A 23,293-nucleotide genomic window follows, 5' to 3' on the forward strand; every position below is an offset into this window, starting at 1 on the left:
GACTGCAAACAGTGACAGTCCTTGTGGCTAATAGTAAGAATAAGAATTACAGTGACCCACCGAGACTACTTATGTGCCTAGCATTGTCAGTGCTTTGAGTGTCTCATGTATTAATTCATTTAAAGAGAAGTTAGACATATTTAACAGTGGGATAAGCAGTCTCCCTCAAATGACTGCTCTTTGCAGCCTGGACTGTAAGAAGGGAATAGATACAAGAAAATAATGCCAGGCATGCCCTCCCCAGGCAGCTTGGCAGAACTGAGATAGGTCTAGATTTTCTCGGTGCACTGTGATGATGAAAGGAGGACATTAGGGGTCAAAACCAAGTCTTGGTTTGATTGAAAGGATGTGTCTGAGATCAGACACCCCCACTTGGTTACCACCCTGGGCTATGATTGCCTTTTGGAGGTTCTAAAAATCAATCCCAGTCTCATAGGAATAAGAAAGTAACTGACTTTAGCTTTAGGGATTTGAGTCAAGTTCCACCACTCATGACTTGGATCATTAGAGGAGTCGCCTTCTGTCACTGTAGATGGTGTTCAGCATCAACCCAGAAGGAGGCTGTAGGTTTCAGACAGAAGATTTAATGTCCTCTTGTTTAGAGGAAAAGTTGTAGAAAGTGTCCCATTATTGAGCCACAGAAGTCACCTGAATTTTACATCCCAGTAGTGATGTCCAAAGCCCTTGCCTAGTGTCTGAAAAGAATGAGGAGTTTAAGCTATACACATCCTTTGAAGGAACATTTAAGATGTTTCATGAGTGCACAGTTCTCTCTGCCGGAATTGCTCCCGCCTGCCCTCTCTGCTTCCCCCTTTTCAGCTCTCAGGTCAGATGTTTTCACCCCTGAGAACTTTCCCTAATTTCTGTGAGGCTCTTGAGTTTCCCTGGTGCGGCCACAGATTGTTCACCCTCAAGGCATACACCACAGTTGCAGTTCAACCTAGACGCCATTCTTTCTTTCATGTCTGCTTCTCAACATGGCAGGACCAGGTCAATTTTCTGACAAATATATCCCTAATTCCTAACTTCTAGTAAATATCAATTGAATGAATGAAGAAAAGTCTCCAAAAGTCTCAGCAGTTCCAATAATATCAAAACAAAGTCTTGGCTTTCTTAGGAGCCATTTTGCTTAGGGTCTTCCCCTTTTTCAAAATCGCTTTATTAAGGTATAGTTGAAATATAAAAATCTAGGCATATTTATTGCATGTATACATACCAAGTTTGGAGATAAGCATAGATAATACCGACGAAATCATCACCATCATCAACAAAGCCACCACCTCCTAAATTTCCCTCCTACACCTTTTAATACTATTATTTTTTTGTGTGGTAAGAACATTCACTGTATCTACCCTGTTAGCAAATTGTAAGTATACCATACAGTGTTGTTAGCTATAGGCACTATGCTGTATAGTAGATCTCTAGAATTTAATCATCTTGCACAATTGAAACTTTGTACCCTTTGACTATTACTTCCCTATTTCCTCCACCCTGCCCCCTGGCAACCACCCTGCCCGCTGACAACAACCTCTGGCAACCACCATTCCATTCTCCACTTGTATGAGTTTGACTCTGTGAGATTCCACATAGATGTGAGATCATACAGTAATTGTCTTTCTGTGTCTGACTTATCTCAATTAGCATAATGAGGTCCAGGTTCATCCACCTTGTCTCCGATGGCAGGATTTCCTTCTTTTTTATGGCAGAATAGTATTCCATTGTATGTATATACCACATATTCTTTATCTGTTCATTCATTGATGGACATTCAGATTGTTTTCATAATGCTACAGTGAATGTGGGAATGCAGGTATCTTTTTGAGATCCTGATTTCAGTTTCCCTGGATATATAGCCAGAAGTGAGATTACTGGATCATGTGGGATTTCTAGTTTTAATTTCTGAGGAATCTCTAGACTGTTTTCCATAAGAGCGGTACCAATTTATATTCCACCAGCAGTATACAAGAATTCCCTTGTCTTCACATCCTTGCTAACACTTACCTTCACACACACACACACACACACACACACACACACATTATATATGTGTTACGTGTATGTGTACACACACACACACACACACATATACATATAAAATAGCTATCCTAACAGTTGTGAGATGATATCTTATTGTGGTTTTGCTTTGCATTTCCCTGATGCACCTTTTCATATACTTGTTGCCTGTTTGTATGTCTTTAGAGAAATGTCTATTCAGGTTCTTTGCCCATTTTTTAATTGAGTTATTTGTTTTTTTGCTATTCTGTTGTATGAGTTCCTTGTGTATTTTGGATTTTAACCCCTTTTCAGATATATGGTTTGTAAATATTTTCTCCCATTCCATAGGTTGCTTTTTCATTTTTTTTTATTGTCTTCCCGCTGTGCAGAGCTTTTTATTTTGGTGTAATCCCACTTGTTTATCTTTGCCTTTGTTGTCTATGGATTAGTGTCATATGCAAAAACTCATTGCCAAGACCAGTGTCAAGGAGCTTTCTCCCTATGCTTTCTTCTAGTAGTTTTAAGTTTTCAGGTCTTATGTTTAAGTCTTTAATCCATTTTGAGTTGATTTTTTTTTGGTATGGTGTAAGATAAGAGTCTACTTTTATTGTTTTGCATATGGATATCCAGTTTTCCCAACACCATTTATTGAAGAGACTATCCTTTCTATACTGCATATTTTTAGCACCCTTGTCAAAAATTAGTTGGCTGTAACGTGTGAGTTTATTTCCAGGCTCTCTATTCTGTTCTATTGGTCCATGTGTCTGTTTGTATGCGAGTGTCTTACTGTTTTGATCACTAAAGCTTTGTAATATGATTTGAAGTGAAGAAATGTGATGCCTCTAGTTCTGTTCTTGCTCAAGTTTGCTTTGGCTTTTTGGTGTCTTTTGTGGCTATATATGAATTTTAGAATTGTTTTTTATATGTCTGTGAAAAATGCCTTTGGAATTTAGATAGGGATTGCATTGAATCTGTTCAGTGATCAATTGAGCAGCATGAACATTTTAACAATATTAATTATTCCAATCCATTAACATGGAATATCTTTTTATTTATTTATGTCTGATTTTTCTAGTTTTGTTGTTCTGGCTCAAAGAAAACAAGTGTATTGCTTAATTTCCACATATTTGTGAATTCTCTAATTTCTCTCTTGTTACTGATTTCTGTTTTCATACCATTGTGGTCAGAAAGATACATGATATGACTTTAGTCTTCCTAAATTAATTAAGACTTGTTTGGTAGCCTAGCATATGATCCATCTTGGAGTATTGTGTGTACTTGAGAAGAATCTGTGTTTTACTCCTGTTGGATGAAGTGTTGTATACATATCTGTTAGGTCCATTTGGACTAGTGTCGTTCATGTCAACTGTTTCCTAATTGATTTTCTGTTTGGATGAAATATCCATTGTTGCAAGTAAGGTTTTAAAGTCCTTTACTATTATTTAGTGCTATTTCTTTCTGCAGTTCTATTAATACTTGTTTTATATATTTAGGTGTGCTAATGTTGGTGCATATATATGTACAGTTGTTATATCTTTGATAAATTGATGTCCATAATTATAATATAATGACCTTCTTTATCTTGACGGTTTTTTACTTATAATCTATTTTGTCTGATATAAGTATAGCCACCCCTGCTCTCTTTTGGTTACCATCCATATGGAACATCTTTTTCTATTCCTTCACTTTTAGCCTATGTGTGTTCTTAAATCTAAAGTGAGTCTCTTGTAAATATCATATAGTTGGATCTTATTTTTTTACTCTATTCAGTCATTGTATGTATTTTGATTGGAAAATTAGACCATTCACATTTAAAGAAATTTTTTCATAGGTAAAGGGCTCCCTGTTGCCATTTTGTAATTGTTTTCTGACTGCTTTATAGTTTATCTGTTTCTCTCTTCCTCTCTTGCTGCCCTCCTTTGTGATTTGATCATTTTTGATGATATACTTTTTTTCTTTTCTGTATATATTTTGTATATCTACTATAGGTTTTTGCCTTGTTATTACCATGAAGCTTACACAAAACACGTTATAGTTAGAACAGTCTATTCTAAGTTGATAACAACTTAGTCCATTTGGGATACTATTACAAAATACCCTAAACTGGGTAGCTTATAAACAACAGAAATATATTTTTCATAGTTCTGGAGGTTGGCATGTTCAAGATCAAAGTGCTAACAGTGTCAGTGTATAGCAAAGTTTCATTTCCTTGTTCATTTATGATATCTTATCACACGGTAGATAGGGCAAGGCAGCTCTTTTTTTATAAAGGTACTAATTTCATTTGTGGGGGCTTTACCCTTGTGACCTAATCACACCCCAAATGCCCCATGTCCTAATACTATAACATTGGTGAATAGATTTAAATGTATAAATTTGTGGGGGTGGGGAGGACATAAACATTCAGACCACAGCAACAACTCAACTTCACTGGCATTCAAAAACTCTACAGTTTTACTCTCTCCTTCCATGTTTTATGTTATTGGTGTCACAGTTTACATCTCTTTATATCGTATATCCACTAACAACTATTATAGCTATAGTTATTGAAGCTATAGTTGTTTTTAATACTTTTGTCTTTTAACTTTAGTACAGTTCAAAGTGATTTATGCACAAGTAATATAGATGCTCCTCTACCTATGATGGGGTTACATCCCTGTAAACCCAGTGTAAGTTGAAAATATTATAAGCCAAAAATGCATTTAATGCAACTAATCTATTGAATTTCAGAGCTTAGCCTAACCTATCTTAAACATGCTCATAACACATTAGCCTACAGCTGGGCATGAGCATCTAATACAAAGCTTATTTTATAACAAGGTGTTGAATACTTCATATAATTTATCAATACTGTACTACAAGTAAAAACAGTATGTGTGTATGGTTACTTGAAATATGGTTTCTACATGATGTGTTTTGCTTTTGCAGCATTGGAAAGACAAAAGATCTTAAGTCAAACCATTGTAAGTCAAAGACTACCTATAAATTATTTGCATCTTCTGGATTTGACTATACACTTACCTTTGCCAGTGAGTTTTATACCTTCGTATTTCATGTAGCTAGAGTGTCCTTTCATTTAAACCTGAAGTATTCCTTTTAGCATTTCTTATAAGGCAGATCTAGTGATGAACTCCCTCATTTTTTGTGTGTCTCAGAAAAGTATTTACCTTTTCTTCATTTCTGAAGGACGGCTTTGCTGGATATAGTATTTGTGGTTTGCAGTTTCTTTCTTTTAGCACTTTGATTATATGATCCCACTCCTTCCAGGCCCATAAGGTTTCTGGTGAGAAATCTGTGGGTGATCTTATGGGTATTTCTTTGTATGTAATAAGTTGCTTTTCCATTGTGTGTGCATGTATGTGGATGTACATATATATGTATATAGATAGATATACATGTGTCCATATATATCAATAACTTTTGGAGTACAGGTAGATTTTGGTTACATGTATTAATTGTGAAGTGGTGAAGTCTGAAATTTTAGTACAGCTGTAACCCAAATAGTGTACATTGCACCCAATATGTAGTTTTCTAAATCCCACATCCTTCTCCCACCCTCCCCTCTTCTGAGTCTCCAATATCTATTATACCAATCTGTATGCCTTTGCATACTCATAGCTTAGCTTCCACTTATAAATGAAAATGTATGATATTTGGTTTTCCATTCCTGACCTACTTCACTTAGAATGGCCTCCAGCTCCATCCAAGTTACTGTAAAAGACATTATTGTAATGTCTCCATCTTCATTCTTTTTTGTTTGTTTGTTTAGACAAAGTCTCGCTTTGTTGCCAGGCTGGAGTGCGGTGGCAAGATTTCAGCTCACTGCAACCTCCATCTTCAGGGTTCAAGTGATTCTCCTATCTCAGCCTCTCAAGTAGCTGGGACAACAGTCATGTGCCACCACATCCAGATAATTTTTGTATTTTTAGTAGAGACAGGGTTTTACCATGTTGGCCAGGATGGTCTTGCTCTCTTGACCTCGTGATCTGCCCACCTCTGCCTGGCCAAAAGCCAGGCCCCATCTGCCTGACGTGGTGGTGGGCACCTGTAATCCCAGCTGCTCAGGAGGCTGAGGCAGGAGAATCACTTGAACCTGGGAGGCAGAGGCTGCAGTGCGCTGAGATCACACCATTGCACTCCAGCCTAGGCAACAAGAGTGAAACTCCATCTCAAAGAAAAAAAAGTGATTCCAATACTGGCTCTACCTTGGGCCAGCTGCATCACCTTTAGCTAATTCTTTGCCCTTAGGGTGTGTGTTTCATCCAGGCTTCTGTTTAATTAAATATTTTAGTAAAACCTCTGTACTCCAGCTACCTCTGCTGTGATGAACTTACATGGTCTTATGGGAGCCAAACAGCAGAGTACAGATAAGCCACATACAAAGGCTATGTGGGAAATGAAGGCGGGGCGAGGGGTGGGAAAGGGCCAGGTAGTAAATATTTTTGGCTTTGTGGCCATAATCACTCAACTCTGCTTGTAGAGAGGAATAGCCATAGGCAATACGTAAATGAATGGACATGGCTGTTTTCCAGTAAAACACTTCTTACAGAAACAAGTGTTGGGCCATAGTATGCTGACTCCCAGACTAATCAGGGACTCTGGACCACATCAGCCTGCCATTTCTCTGCCATCTTCACCCATCTATGGGTAGGGGGACATTCAAGGAAGGAGGTTCATGCCTTAAAATCCAAGGAGACGGATTGAACCTGTAGTTCATGGGGATCTCTTGAAGATTCTCAAGCAGGAATGTAATTTGATGGAAATCTATTTTGTATAGAGCCATGTAAAATCATCTGACATAGAAAGAGAGCCTAATACTCCAGATTGTCGCTGTTTTTGAACTGTATATGAGCACTCAGTGACCTGCTAGGAATTTAGGGGGAATTTTTCGTTGTTGTAAACCTTGACAAATCTTCCACTGTTTCTTGTATGCAGTGAACATACAACAAAATTGTAGATGCTGGATTAGAAGCTCCCTGAGGGCCAGGACTTTGTTTTCTTTGCTGCCATATATGTAGTCTCTGGGATGTAAGCATATTTACTTATTTGAATGCATTAATGGGGCAGTAACCCTGAAGCTTAAATATGCAAAACTGCTCACATCTAGGCATAATTGAAAACCATGTCACCTAATGAGTGTCATTTAAAAATATCACAAAGTCAGTGATGCCACTGACCTTGTGGCTTGTTTTTTCTCTTTGCAGATGGCAGATGATCAGGGCTGTGTTGAAGAGCAGGGAGTTGGGGACTCAGCAAGTGAAGATTCAGATTCAGTGGATGCTAAGCCAGACCGGTCCTCATTTTTACCAACCCTTTTCAAGTAAGTTTGTTTAATCAGACACTCAGGACCACGTCAATCTGCCATGCCTCTGCCATCTCCACCCACCCATGAGGAGAAGGACATTCAGGGAAGGAGGTTCTTGCTGAGCATGAGAGGTTTGCACATGTTGCTAGCTGTATGCAGCAACACTAGGGTCTTCATGTGCACCCTCTTGTCTGTGGGCCAAGCCCAGCAGTGGGCAAAACCAGGCGTTGGGAAGCTCCTGCTCAGCAGCTGAGTGTCTGGTAGCAGTTCCCAGGAATAAGGAACTTTTCTCATTAGAGTAGATTTGCAGGCACCTTCAGAACAGAGCCTTGGCTGCTGCTGCCAGTGGGACCAGGTTTGACAAAAGACACAGAATCCAGGGGCTGAGGGACAGGAGGTTTTAGGGTGACTCACTCCCACCCTGTGCCTCCTGAGGCACTCCATTGGTGGAAGGGGGCCTGCATCCTGTTGATTAATTCCCACCTTTTCCTTTCTTGAGTTCACTTTTAAAATTCTGAATGTTGCATTTAATAATATAATAGCTTCATTGATTAAATTCTTGTATGCATGCTTGGTATCATTGCATTCAGTCTACCTCATTGCACAGTTGGTTTTATGTTATCACCAGGGAGGGAAACTGAGGCACTATGCAGTTTAATAGCTTACCTTTTTGCTGATAGTAATGGTAATGCTAAGGTGAGAAACTGAACAATGGCAGCACCACTCACTTAAAGGTTCTGCTGTGTGCTTCCCATTTAAGAGTAGGGCTAGCCTGGTGCAGTGGCTTACTCCTGTAATCTCAGCACTGTGGGAAGCCAAAGAGGGGGGATTGCTTGAGCCCAGGGGTTTGAGACCAGACTGGACAACATAGTGAGAGCCTCATCTCTACCAAAAAAAGATAAGAAAATTAGCAGGGTGTGGTGGCACATGCCAGTAGTCCAGCCACTGGAAAAGCTGAGGCAAGAGGATCACTTGAGTCCAGGAGATCGAGGCTGCAGTAGGCCATGATTGCACCACTGCACTCCAGCCTGGGCAACAGAGTGAGACTTGAAAAACAAGTTTTTCTTTTTTAAATAAAAAATAAAAATAGAGCTAGAAGGATATGGAGGAACCCTAAACCCTCCCTTAACCTTGGTCTCGGATGGGCAGTGAGAGAGCTTCCTAAGAGACAAGAGGCAGCGTGAGTCAGATGCATCGCACTTCTTTGCATTCCCTAAGCCAAGTCCTACTGGGAGAGATAGTGACGGGGAATAAGGGCTGAGGCTAGGGAGTGCTCCCAGGCAGTGCTCAGGAGGGGAGGAGCTGGTGGGAGGAGCAGCAAGGCTCCCAACACCCCAGAGAGGATCTTGGGTCATACCATCGCACATAGGACTTGGAAAAGTGGGAGAACCCCAATGCTGTGGACTCAGATTCTGTTGTTTGCCAAACACAGTCAAGAATATCCAATGAAGTGACCAGAAAATTTAGTTCTGACTCCTGAGACTTCACAAAACCATGAGAAATTGGTGCAGGCCAAGCCATTCCCCAGGGAAAGTTCCTTAGAGCAATGGTCTTCAAATGCCTTTGCTTATATGTCCTCAAAATAATGTAAAGCTGTGTGCTCTCTTATTTATTTTAAGGTAACATACACATTTTTGTCAAGGTAGTTGCAAAAGTTGTAGTAATATTTCACTCTTCCCAACCCTTTTTGAGTATTTGACTTAAGCAAGTTGTCTAAAAGTGAAAGAGAAACAGGAATCATTTAATAGTCATTTTGTAAGTCTTAGTAAAGTAAAGCCTTTCAATATACTTCTCAGAAATTATGAAAATAAATGGTGTGTTGTAAATATTGACATTTCAAAGTCTTTTCTTTAAATGTATTCATTGGAATCTACATCCATAGTGATTTTATAACCACCTTTATCCATTAAAAAAAACTACATGAACAGCTCTCCGGTAACAGCTAGAACTTTTATATTTCTTTCTTCCCTTCCAGCTTGTTTTTTTAATTCTCTTTTCCTCCACATTTTCTTCTGATGTAATAGATTTAGTTGCTTGAAAGTCTTATTGATCATACCCCATTATATACTTATGTAACACATACGTGTATGTATATGTGCATCCATATGAATTTTAAGATAGATTTCTAGATATTATGAGTATTAAAAGAAAGTTCTCCTAGACTAAGTTACTGTTTCAGCTTTAATGAACTCACAGTTGATCTAAAAAATAAATGTTAATGTATCATTAATATTGTTGAATTGTCATTCATCAAAATAATTATGAAATAGTAATTGCGTTGAAGTTTCAACTTATAATGGAATGAAGAGGCTTTTAAAGTTAGTTTCTAAAGAAATAGACAAATAATACTACTGGAATAAGAAAGAATTTGATATTACCTTTTTTTCCTATTTTTCATTTTTAGAGATAAGCATTGAGAACTCATGAATAAATACATGAGATGGTAGGAGTTTTGTTATAGACATGGCAGTTAGTTCTTTTAATTTTTTAAATTCCTTCTGAGTTCTGGACCAAAAATGACAACTTGCTTAGGTCTTTCTCTAATTATGTTGGAAGTAAAGAATTGGCAATTATCTAACTTAACAAAAGGAATTTTTATTCAGCCTTAAAGGTATTTAGTTTTTTTGGTTTCTGGGAAGTACATCAAAAACCTTGAACCCAAATTTCTCAAACAGTTGTAAATTAAATTTGCTCCTCTTTTATTTAGAGGCAGTCTGTTTAACTCAAAATATTCCAGAAAAGATAATTAAACTAGCATTAATAAACATTTGTCAGTATCCATTTTTTTGATAAAATGCTTTTAAACCATATGCTTTTTTAAATGTATTTTTGTCAAGCCCTTGAACCTGCTAATGTAGCTCATTCATGTATGAAAATTGGCTGCTCTATAATCTAGTTGACAAAGCCAGTCCCTGTCAAGCCAGTTAGTCATACCATATTTGTTTGTTGTCAGTAAAGGTCTGACACCATTTTTAAGTTCAATAAATATGTTATTAGGCATCCTTGTGACATTCATTTTGTTTCTGAATTATAAATTCTTATTTTTTGATGGACGGATGGATGGATGGATCGATGGATGGACGGACGGATGGAAAGGATGAAAGGAAAAAAGAAAGGATACCAAGCCCAGCCGCATGTTTACTTCCTGGAATCAGTATTTGTTTTGCTCTCACAGGACTGATATGGTTTGGCTCTGTGTCCCCACCGAAATCTCAGTTCAAATTATAATCCCCATAATCCTCATGTGTTGAGGGAGAGACCTAGTGGGAGGTGAATGGATCATAGAAATGGTTCCCCCATGCTGTTCTCGTGATAGTGAGTGAGTTTTCACAAGATCTGGTGATTTTCTAAGTGTTTGACTTACAAAGTCCTACACACACTCTTTCTCTCCTGTTGCCATGTAAGACATGTCTGCTTCCCCTTTCACCACAATTGTAAGTTCCCTGAGGCCTCCCCAGCCATGTGGAACTGTGAATCAATTAAATTGATTCTTTATAAATTACCTCTTTTCTTTATGAATTACCCAGTCTCAGGTAGTATCTTCATAGCAGTTTGAGAATAAACTAATACACAGGACTCCAGCTCAACAATAAAAATATCTTTGAAAATAATAAGGGGATGAAAAAGGCAAAGCCATTAAACAAGAAACATCATCACTTCCATTTCATTCTACTATATATATTTTTTCAATACATTTTTCAGTATATATAAGCATACTTTGTTTTATTGTGCTTCACCTAATTATGCTTTACAGATACTGCTATCTTTTTTTTTTTTTTTTTTTTTTTTTTTTTTTTTTTTTAGATGGAGTCTCACTCTGTTGCCCAGGTTAGAGTGCAGTGGTGCAATCTTGGCTCTGCAGCCTCTACCTCCCAGGGTCAAGCAGTTCTCCTGCCTCAGCCTCTCAAGTAGCCAGACTACAGGCATGCACCACCATGCCTGGCTAATTTTTATATGTATTTTAGCAGAGATGGGATTTTGCCGTGTTTTCCAGGCTCGTCTTGAACTTCTGACCTTAAGTGATCCACCAACTTGGCCCCCCAAAGTGCTGGGATTACAGGCATGAGCCACCACACCTGGCCCAGATATTGCTTTTTTTGTTTGTTTGTTTGTTTTCTTGAGCCAGAGTCTCACTCTGTCACCCAGGCTGGAGTGCAGTGGCGTAATCTCAGCTCACTGCAACTTCTGCCTCCCAGGTTCCAGTGATTCTCCTGCCTCAGCCTCCTAAGTAGCTGGGATTACAGACACATGCCACCACGCCTAGCTAATTTTAGTATTTTTAGTTGAGATGGGGTTTCACCATGTTGATCAGGCTGGTCTCGAACTCCTGACCTTGTGATCCACATGCCTTGGCCTCAAAAGTGTTGGGATTACAGGTGTGAGCCACCATGCTCGGCCAGATACTGCATTTTTAACAAATGGAAGGTTAGTGGTAGCCCTGCAAATCTATTGGCTCCATTTTTCCAATAGCATATGCTCACTTTGTCTCTCTGTTAAAATTTTTGTAATTTTCACAACATTTTAAGCTTTTTAATCGTTATTATATCTGTTACTACGATCTGTGATCTGTGATCAGTGATCTTTTTTTTGTTGTTCAGACCCCAGGATAATCTCTGTAAACATGATCAGTGATCTTTGATGTTGCTATTGTAATTGCTTTGGGGTGCCACAAACCACACCCTGTAAAACATAATTGATGAGTGTGTTCTGACTGCTGCATCCACTGGCTATTCCTGTCTCTCTCCTTCTTTTGGGGCCTCCCTATTCCCTGAGACAGTATTGAAATTCGACCAGTTAATAACCCTACAATGGCCTCTAAGTGTCAGGTGAAAGGAAGAGTGATATGTCTCTCACTTTAAATCAAAAGCTCGAAGTGATTCAACTTAGTGAAGAAGGCATGTCAAAAGCCAAGACAGGCCAAAAGCTAGGCCTCTTGTGCCAAACAGCCAAGTTGTGAAGGCAGAGGAAACGTTTTTGAAAGAAATTAAAAGTGCTAGTCCAGTGAGCACATGGATATTAACAGTGTTCATTATTGCTAAATTGGAGAAAGTTTGAGTGGTCTGGATAGATCAAACCAGCCCCAACTTTTTCTTAAACTAAAGCCCAAGCCGGAGCAAGGCCCTAACTCTGCGATTCTTTGAAGGCTGAGAGAGGTGAGAAAGCCGTAGAAGAAAAGTTTGAAGCTAGCAATGGTTGGTCCATGAGGCTTAAGGAAAGAAGCCTTCTCCATAAAATAAAAGTTCAGGATGAAGCAGCAAGGGCTGATGTAGAAGCTACAGCAAGTTATCCAGAAGATCTAGCTAAGATAATTGCTGAAAGTGGCTACACTAAATAACAGATTCTCAATGTAGGCAAAACAGCCTTCTACAGGAAGAAGATGCCATCTAAGATTGTCCTAGCAAAAGAAGAGAAGTCATTGCCTGGCCTTAGTGCTTTATAGGACAGCTTGACTCTTGTAAGGCAGACTGGTGACTTTAAGTTGAAGCCAGTGCTCAGTGACCAGTCTGAAAATCTTAAGGGCCCTTAAGAATTATGCTAAATCTATTCTTTCTGTGCCCTATAAATGGAAGAACAAAGCCTGGATGATACCTCTTTATAACATGGTTTACCGGATATTTTAAACACACTGTCGAGACCTGCTGCTCATTAAAAAAAAAATTCCTTTCACAATATTACTGTCCATTGAGATTCCACCTGGTCACCCAAGAGCTCTGATGAAGATGCAGAAGGAGATTAATGTTTTTTATGCCTGCTAAAACATACATTCTGCAGCTTATGGATCAAGGAGTAATTTCGACTTCAAAGTCTTACTACTTTAAAAATGTCTTACTGTTTGAGAAATATTATTTCAGAAATACATTTTATAAGGCCATATTTGCCATAAATAACATTGGGAATAATGTTATAATGTTACCTCTGATGGATCTGGGCAAAGTTAATTGAAAACCTTCTGGAAAGGATGCACCATTCTAGATGCCAGTAAGAATATTTGTGATTTATGGGAGGAAGTCAAAACACTAATAGGAGTTTGGAAGAAGTTGATTCCAACCCTCATGGGTGATTTTGACAGGTCCAAGACTTCCTTCAGTGGAGGAAGTAACTTCAGGTGTGCCTGTTGTGGTGGAAATAGCAAGAGAACTAGAATTAGAAGTAGACCTGAAGATGTAGCTGAATTGCTGCAATCTCATGATAAAACTTGAACAGATAAGGAGTTTCTTCTTATGAATAAGCAAAATAAGTGGTTTCTTGAGATAGAATCTGTGGCTGGTGAATGTGCTGTATATGTTTTTGAAATGTACATTTAGAATATTACATAAACTTAGTTGGTAAAGCAGCTGCAGAGTTTGAGAGGTTTGACTTGAATTTTGTGTGTTTGTGTGTATCAACCCCTTTTTTGTTTTATTTTAATTTTTTTTCTGTTTGTTTTACAAACACTCGTGTTGAGGTCTGACTTTCAATAAATCGCAGCGAGGGAGCTTCTCTGCTACGTACAACCCCAACCCAGAAGCAGGTCATCTGCGAATGGTTTAGCGCCAGGTTCCCCACGAACGTGCATAGTGTGACAGGTGAGGGAACGGCCACCTCTCTGTCGATTTGAATTTTGAGTGAAGTTGTTCTGTGGATAAAATACTATCAAACAGAATGGCATGCTACAAGGAAATTGTTCATAAGAGGAAGAGTCATCTGATGCAGTGAACTTCATCGCTGTCTCATTTTAAGAAATTGTCTCAGCCACCCTAAGTTTCGGCAACACCACCAGATTAGTCAGCGGCATCAGTGCTGAGGCAAGACCCTCCACCAGCCCAGCAATTACAACCCACTGAAGGCTCAGATGATTGTTAGCATTTTTTTAGTGATAAAGTATGTTTTAATTAAGACACGCATTTTTTTTTTTTTTTTTTGTCATAATGCTGTTGCATACACTCTGACTGGAGTACAGTGTTAACATAACTTTTCTATCCACTGGGAAACCAAAAAAGTCAGGCAACTCAATTTATTGCAGTATTTGCTTTCTTGTGGTGGTCTGAAACTGAGCCTGCGGTATATCTGATTTGTACCTGTTTTTGAATTTGGAACAGCCCCAGTGTGGTCCCAGATACCCCCATTTCTAATGACATACTTCACCTTTATCAGACTCGTGTATAAGTAAGAAGCGCCACCACAGTGCCTGGCTCAGGGAGACTCACACGTATGTCTTATCTGTGGATGACCTGGAGGGTTCATCACCCTGTAAGTGAGGTTCAGGGTGGGTGAGAAAGTCTTCCTTTCTTTTACACAGTGAGAGATGGAGAGTGCGCCAGGGGAAAGTGATATCTCCGACAGACTAGTTTTAGAAAAAAACACAAGTGGCAGTTGAAGACCTGGTCGTTTTTTCCCTTAAGACTGTGCCTGCACTTCTTGTATTTCTTCAATACCTCGCTGGAGGACTTCTGCCTAAAAGACCCTTGTATTTAGCAAAAATAGATGTGGTCAGGCCGGGTGCGGTGGCTTAAGCCTATAATCTCAGCACTTTGGGAGGCCGAGGCGGGTGGATCACGAGGTCAAGAGATCGAGACCATCCTGGTCAATATGGTGAAACCCCATCTCTACTAAAAATACAAAAACAATTAGCTGAGCATGGTGGCACATGCCTGTAGTCCTAGCTACTCAGGAGGCTGAGGCAGGAGAATTGCCTGAACCCAGGAGGCGGAGGTTGCGGTGAGCCGAGATCGCACCATTGCACTCCAGCCTGGGTTAACAAGAGCGAAACTCCGTCTCAAAAAGAAAAAAAAAAAAGATGTTGTCTGTGGTATGCCCCCTAACCCCTCAGCTTTAAGTCTTCTGGAAAGATAAATAAGCCTGGAGGGTCTCCATTCTACCCCAGTCTACCTTTTCCATAGCACGACTGATGTTGACATCACTAAAATAAACAATAAATATCCCGTGGTCTTATCTGCAGTTTCAGGGGTGCTATGTGTCCCACTGACAGATGTGGGGTGCAATGCATGGGAGTGCTACTGGCTCCTCTGGGTGTTCCTTGCAGCTGATGATGCTGCCTCCTCACCACCTTCCCTCCATCCCATCCCACCCCATTCCAGCTCCCTTCTCTAAGGAGCTCAGAATCACTGTTAGGTAAGGTAGTTGGGGAGGCAGTAGCATCGCTGACCTGTCTCTAATCAAGGACCAGACTGCCCACCTGCCCTCACCTGAAGTCTTGAAGGATCCTGGGTTGCAGAAAGAAATCCCCTTCTCCAAAAAGCCAGGGTGGGACCTCACAAGTCTCAAGCATTCGTAGTTCCAAGACTTAGACATGTCTTGGCCTTTTTAGCCTCACAGCCACTAGATGGCAGGACAGCATCGTTTTATTTCTAGTCCATAGGCACTAAATAATCATCCAGCCTGTTCTTTATTTTTTAAAAAATTTTTAATGGTTTCGTAATGTTCTGATTATTGAAGAAAATTTGGAAAACACAGAAAAGCATGAAAGAAAAATATTCAAAATATGTTAATATTAGTAAAGCATTCAGGTTTTAAATTACTTAATCATTATGGGACCAGTCTATATTCATTATGAACCATAGTTTATAGAAGAGGATCTAGGGTCCTCCTTGCACTTGAAGAGGGATCTCTCTTGAGTAAATATAACCTGGTAGTCCTTGCCCTGGAAATAAAGTCAAGGTTTTAACCAAATGCCTAGCATAGCTACAGAAAATAATAACTAATTGCTGAATTGTAGGATATAGCCTTGGAGCTGTGGGAGGTTGAGGAGGGAAGGATAAGGAAGGACTGGAGGAGGAGTTGGGACTTGAGTTGCCAGAAAAAGCAGGGAGGATATCAGGGGACCGGCAGAACCTCAGGGCCAGGGTGGACACGATGGTCAGACAAGGCTACCAGTGTGCCTTCTGCCTAGGAAAGCGGGCCGAATCTGCTGGGCAGGCTGAGTTTGGTCTTAATGGCCATGAAGAGCCATTGTAAGTCCAAGACCAAGCCCTGGCCAGCAGCGTAGAAGATGTTCTCTCCTAGAAACCTGAGAAATCAGAGGCTCCCTTCTGAGCTCTGCTCAAGGTCAGAATCCAAGAAAAGAAACAAAGGGGAAGACGGGTTTCATGCAGTCTCAAATCTCCCCTGGGCCTGTGTGGAGTCTTGCGTGTCTCTGCTGAGGAGTTTCTTTACTGGTCTGGTTTCCCAATGGAAGAGAGCAGGAGAAAGGATCTATTCTCAGAATTAGATCAGCTCCCTGTTTTCCAGACACTGGCTCGATCACATGGGCTTTACCCTTGGCATTATCTGTGTTTTCCAGCCTTTGCCCCCTGGAGGGTGGTTAATAAATGCCACTTGGTTATAATTCTCTCTCCTGGTGGCATCTTTGGCTTCTTCACCAGTGAGTGTTAGATATAAACACATCCCTATAAAAAGTGTGTTATTTGTATAATTATAAGGAATATCTAAGTGGCATGCCTTTTCATTTGGAAAGGGGTTAAAAAACTGTTTTAGAAGACGTAGTGCTTTGGAATCAGAGACAAGAACAAAGAAAGCAGATCCTAATTCCTTCCAAAGAATACGTTCCAAGTAAAGCAGAAATTGTGCTGCGATGCCCATTGATTAAAAGGGGCCAGGTCTAGGCTCACTAAAAATAGATGAACATTGTCATTTACACAGGGCATTTACTTTTCAATAAAGGAAGGCTTCAAATTCAGCTGACAGAAAATCAGATGCCTGCCTCCCAAATTTGTACATAGCGATTGATAAAGATTTCATGCTGTATTTGAAGCAGTGATGATACTACATAAACTAATAGAAGTGGCAAAGTTGAGTCGGACAACCGGGGTTCGATTCCTGGGCCTTCCTCCCACTTACTATTTGAGGGACTATAGCAAGTCACGTGACCTTCCTGTGCCTGTTTCCTTATCTGGACAATAGAGATATTAATCTCTGCCCACAGGATTGTTATAGTTAGAGTAACTGTCAGTTTCCCAAATCACTTGAATGTGCCTGCTGAGGAAGAAATCATAGAATCATGACTTTAACACTGGGAGAACCCTTAAAATGTAATTTATCTAATTCCCTTCATTGTGATCAAGGAAAGGAAGACCAGAGAAGTGACGCATAGCCACCCAGCAGGACCAGCACCAAGACACAGGCCTAACTTGGGGTCCAGTGTTTCCCCTCAACATCAAGTACCACCATCAAGTGGTGGCATCAGGCTGTTCAGCCGCATTCATCCACCCACAGAGTGGTTTTTTCCTTCCACCCAAGTGGGTCAGCAAATTTTCTTCATGTTCACAGCTTCCTTTCTGCTTCAGTTTGGCAGAGGGATGGCATAGGGACAGCTGTCCCAGCAGGGTGAGCAAGCAGACTTTCCAGTGAAGAGGGCCAACTGTATGTTTTAGGAGCAGCGGGTGCAGGCCACCAAAACATGGGCAGAGGGTCTAGGAACTGCAAAGCTGTAGCTTCTGCATGTGTGGGATACCTCCAGTTCTTTTCAGTTATTGCTCTTCTAGAGGGGAAAAATTAACTCTAAAGTGAAAAGAAAAGGTAAGGTACATCATCAGCTCTTCACAGTAATGGAAACCTAGAACACTATTAGCAGGGGAAAACGAAGCCTAGTAATAGAAAAGTGCTGTGAAAACATAACCAGTTGCTTCTCACATGAACATCACAAATAGGAAATGTGAGCATGGCATTGCATGTTTAACCCCTGAGCTTCTGATTTTCTTTCTCTCAAGGATCTGTGATGAAGTTTGTTTGTTTGTTTGTTTGTTTGAGATTTTTGGGGTTTCTTTTATTTTGTTTTGTTTTGTTTTTGTTTTGTTTTGTTTTTTTGAGACAGAGTCTCACTCTGTTGTCCAGGCTGGAGTGCAGTGGTACAATCTCGCCTCACTGCAACCTCTGTCTTCTGGGTTCAAGTAATTCTTATGCCTCAGCCTCCCTAGTAGCTGAGATTACATGCACGTGCCACCAGGCCTGGCTTTTTTTTTTTTTTTTTTTTTTTTTTTTTTTGTATTTTTAATAGAGATGGGATTTCACCGTGTTAGCCAGGCTGGTCTTGAACTCCTGACCTTGGCCTCCCAAAGTGCTGGGATTACAGATGTGAGCCACCTCGCCTGCTGATGGCGAGTTTTAAAGGGAAGGGTGAAGTGATTGAGTACAGACTGAAATATGTTAGCTGTTCTAATGCTGGACCCTGCAGCCATAATACAGACCTGTTATATCCATTCAGTCTGTTAGGGTGTTTAAAGACAATTCAGCCCTTTATTCCCCGTGGATGATTTGTTTTAAAGTGATTTGTCAATTTTTATTGTCAGGGACCCTACTGTGGTGTTTTTTTTGTTTGTTTGTTTGTTTTTTGTTTTTTTTTTTGTTGTTGTTGTTGTTGTTGTTTTTGTTTTAGGGGAAAGAGGGAAATGTGGAGGTTGGTATGTTTTGGGGAGGGGGATCTATTCTCCTTAGCCTCTTTTAAACTGAGTTTGTTTCCCTATGTCTGTATTTTTGCAACTGAATTTCAGAGGAAAAAAAAAAAACGTATAGAGCAAATTTTCTGTCTTGTTCACAGACCTGAGGATGGCAGATGATTGGGAGGTTTGTGCAGGGTCTCGGGTACTATAACCTTATTCTATCAGCTTCATACCCTTTCTAGACTGTGGTCTTGAACCAAGAAATTGAGAAAAGCATTGCCGAGCAGTTCACTTTGTAAATGTTTGGTTTTCATATGTTTGCGTTCTCCTTGTTGCATTTGGAGGGATGAGATGGAAAAATACTGCAACTCCTGGATCATTCACTTTCTGCAAGATCATTGAAAAATCTTCATATGCCTCATTTGAAAATGAAGGGCTTTGCCATGCTTCCATGGTCTTCTATTATTTTTCTTATTCACTTGAGCACCTTTAAAGGAAAAACATAACCTAATGAACTTGAGTTCTTTTTTGTTTCTTTTTTTTTTTTTTGAGACAGAGTTTCACTCTGTCACCCAAGCTGGAGTGCAGTGGCATGATCTCGGCTCACTGAAACCTCTGCCTTCTGAGTTCAAGCAATTCTCCTGCCTCAGCCTCCTGAGTAGCTGGGACTACAGGCGTGCCATGATGCCCAGCTCATTTTTTTGTGTTTTTAGTAGAGATAGAGTTTCACTGAGTTAGCCAGGATGGTGTAGATCTTCTGACCTTGTTATCCGCCCACCTCAGCCTCCAAAAGTGCTGGGATGACAGGCATGAGCCGCTGCGCCTGGCCTGAACTTGAACTCTTTAATTCACCACACACTCACTTCCTGTTTTTGTTGATTAACTTCCAGGTAGTCTGAGATGTTTTGCCATCATGTGAGTGCTGTTTTGCAACCTGTTGTAGATGTGGCACTTCGGTGGGCTGACCATGTGTGATGCTCATCAGCTTTACATAGCTGTGTGATGGTTTATTCTGTTGATACTGTCTCTTGCTTAGCTATTCCCCTGTTGTTTCCGATTTTTCACTCTTAAAGATTGTGCTCCTGACTGCATGTTTATGGTAATTTGGGTTGCTGTTTTTTTCCCTTTGGACCCCATGCTCATAGACAGTTGCTTTTTTCCACAGGGAGCCATCCCAGGGTTGGGGGATACTACAATGGGGAGCCGGGGCATTTCTGCCGGTCAGCAGAGAAGGGAAAGGCCAGTGTGACCTTCCCAGCCCGAGTTTGAATGGTCCTATGGAAAACTCCAGCGTGCAGTTCACTGCTGATTCAGTCACAGGCCTTCAGGGCCAGGCGGCCTGTGCCAGTCTTCTGTCCCCTGCTGAGCTCCGAGCATGTTGAGTTTTTATTATTACAGAGAAGAAGGAAACTCACTTCCTGTCGTCGCAGAGCACAGCCTAGTTCTGATGCAAAGGGGACTGTTTTCGGATGGAGACGCTAGGTACCACCTGCACTCTTTCTTTCCTTCTCTGCCTTGCTCTGGGCCTTGGTATGTTAGGACGATGGGGATGCCCTCTGTTGAGAGGTTGAGACCATGAATGAATCATCCCCAAAATATTTAGACAAAGTGGCTACGAAAACCAGAGCTCTAGTTCCGAATGAAACAGCCCTGGGGAGATAGGAGCCTGGTGGTGTGTTTACTTTCATGCTGATGAATGTCTGCAGGCAGATAGAACTACTGGGAATCCTATTCATGGTGATGCTTTAGAAAATAAATCACAGTGGGTTCGCATGCTTATATTCCTTTCCAAATATAGAAAGACATAATTCACATTTTGAGTAGCCCAGGGGATCCATAAGAGGATAAAACCTGTATTTATCCACTTCAGTGATGGGGAAAATTATACTTGCACCCGAAATGGATTGTAAAAATCTACTGTACTCTTTCTAAGGTTTTTTATTTCTTTGTAAAGGAGGCAGAATATTTTTATCCTATAATGTTTTCTGGTACAAGTTGCTGTAGGTGCTTCAAGGAGATCTTTTAAGCTAAATAATCATGAGAGCTTGGTTATAATTTTTTGACTCTTGACTTCGTTGTGGTGAAAATGACTGAGTTGACCTCACACTGTGAAATTAGAAGTTGGAAGAAATGGCTCTCTAAGAAGTTAGGACAGTCTGGTTCCTTCTTGACAGTTGCTGCTGGGATTATCTGTGTTCCTAGCAGAGATTTATGCTTATCTGAACACATCTGGAAATGAAGATAATGATGCTTTCCCACACTGGCAAGAAAACTCAACACGAAGAAGCAGTTGGGATGTTTAGCAAGCACTGGTCAACCTGCTGTGTTAATTAACTTCCTTATGCATTTTAATGCACACTTAAGTGCACTTAATAAGTCATTCTACCAAGATATTGTAGTGTGTTGTGATCTTGCTTGTTTGGCCCTTAAGCATGGTGATTTAGTAGCCGGATTTCTTTTTTCAAATCTGCAGTGAATTGTGGAACACACAAGCTTTTAAGCGGATTTAGAACTTTCAATTCACTGCTCTGGTTTATCTTGGACTTTGCAATTAATAGCAGGTTCCAAAACAAGAATCTTACGTTTCTTTGCAAAGTAATCTTAGTAAAAGTCTTCAGAATGTAAAAAAGGACCAAAGCAAAGACAGTTGTATCAACAATTAGCAAGAGAGGGGTAAAGGGGATGGATAGAATGGGAAGTGATAGACTCTGGAGTAAAGAGTACCCTGGCCAGTTTTATTTGCCTTGTCTTTCTTTGCCTCTCTTCTGTACTTTGCAGAATCAATGGGATAATGATTGTTAATTCAATTTGTAAAGCATAAGTCTGTAAAAATATTCATACTTGTTCATGGTGACTTAACAAATATCTGAAGTGGTGGTTCCTCCATCGTTTGTATCATTCATCAGCTTCGGAAGAAGCACTCATGCCCATTGATCTGGACTTGGAAAGAATCTCTGCCACCTTTTCCTTCTGCCTCCCCTTTTGGTGGGGTACAGCAGTTCTCACGTGCATCAGCATCCTCTGCAGCGAGGTTCTCGGAACCTGGAGGAACAAGAACAGCCACTTTTAAGAAAATCATGTCTTTGGGGATGATTGCCAGCTGAAGAAGTTTCTAATCTGGACCTTTGAAAGCATCTTACTCTCCTTATTCCTGCCCCAGCTCCCACCCCTGGGAGAACCTGCTGGGCTGAGTTGTGGACTGTTGGCCTTCTTTGTGCCATTGGCTAATTAATTAGCACAATCTCCCGGGAGCCCTTAAGGCCCTTTCTTCTGTCCAATAGCAGTTGTTTATCTGATGATCTGCTCGGCTCCAGCAAGTGATTCCCAAACAGACTGTAACTCTATTCACTGCTAGGACTGGGATCACAAAGCAGGCCTCCTCTGGCCGTGCCAGAGTGAATTACTGCTCACACCTAGGCTGCCCCAGGAACTCTACATAGTTTGTTACAAACGAAGGAGACTCTAAGGATGACATTGCCTGCTGGGACGTTTCCTGGAAGCATTTGTTTAATGTTCAGCTCAGCTGTCACTGCTGGGAGACATTGCACTTTTCATGGAGAGTTGTAAATTGCCCCCGTGGCCCTAAATACGCCCTCACTGCTGCAGAGGGGCATCTTCCAGAGGCTGTGCTTCCTGAGGTATGTCAGGTTCCATCTTCTGGCCAAGAGCCAAGGGGCCAATAGGCTGTGCACAGCTGGAGAGCTGTTTGATACAGTAGAGTGAGCCGGTGTTCTCTGCCCCACACGGGAGTGTGAATTGACACTATGCAGGAATGTGTGGCCAACATCTTCCATCAGCTTCTCCACTTCCACAGGCTCTGGAAGTAGGCGAGGGTCTTGAAACAAGATCAGAGACCGCAATGAAAGGTCAGAGCTGAGAGGGCACATGCAGTGGACACACAGGCTTGTTGCCATGACCCTCAAGCTTCAGAGGGTCCTGTGTGACTTGCCCACAGACACACAGCTATGCGGTAGAGCAGGGATTCCGACCTAGGCAGTCCAGCCCCTGAATCCATGGATTTATCTGCTGTATCACCCTTCAAGCATCTCCTTATGCACATACGAGCAAATCTGGACATATTTTCTTTTCCTCTCAGTTTTTTTAAAAGGTAGCACACTGCCGCCATTGTTCCGCACTTTGGTTTTATTCTGTACTTAATACGACTGATTGGAAATTGTCCCACATCAGACTATAAAGAGCTTCCTCATTCTTGTTTACAGTTCTGTGTGATTTTGATTAAAGAACCCTTCCCTTTATGATCCAATCTGGTTATTAGCAAGTGACTAATTGAATAAACTTATGTCTGCTAGCTAGCTCTTGTAATTGAGGGGTGCTATGAAGGTTCAACATTGGGCATGGGAGAGTCAGGGGAAATGAGGGGAGAAAACTTACTACTACAAAATTGTTTCCAAGTAGTATTAGGCCTCCCCACTGAAAGAAATACTCAAGCAAAAGAGTGGTCCTTTGTTCCTGCAGCATCAGCAGGCAAGGGCTGCCCTGAATTAGCTCCCTCTCCGAAATCTGTACATGAGCTTTGAGCCTGAGGCTATACCTAATCAGTGTCTCTGCAGCAGCCTTGCAACAAGAGTTGGCGACATGGAAGTACAGGTAGCAGTGT

General features: G+C 40.8%; 1 protein-coding gene across 3 annotated transcripts in view; it reads left to right on the top strand.

Moving 5' to 3' along the window:
* Positions 1-23,293, top strand: part of CASP7 (caspase 7) — a 43,228-nt gene that overhangs the window by 2,506 nt on the left and 17,429 nt on the right. For all 3 annotated transcript variants that reach the window (XM_010332887.3, XM_010332875.3, XM_074382902.1), the window contains exon 2: positions 7,200-7,315. In XM_010332887.3, coding sequence (XP_010331189.1) covers positions 7,200-7,315 — 116 coding nt within the window. The remainder of the gene's footprint in view (positions 1-7,199; positions 7,316-23,293) is intronic.

This window comes from Saimiri boliviensis, chromosome 12 (genome assembly GCF_048565385.1).
Source record: "Saimiri boliviensis isolate mSaiBol1 chromosome 12, mSaiBol1.pri, whole genome shotgun sequence".
Classification (NCBI taxonomy): Eukaryota; Metazoa; Chordata; class Mammalia; order Primates; family Cebidae; genus Saimiri; species Saimiri boliviensis.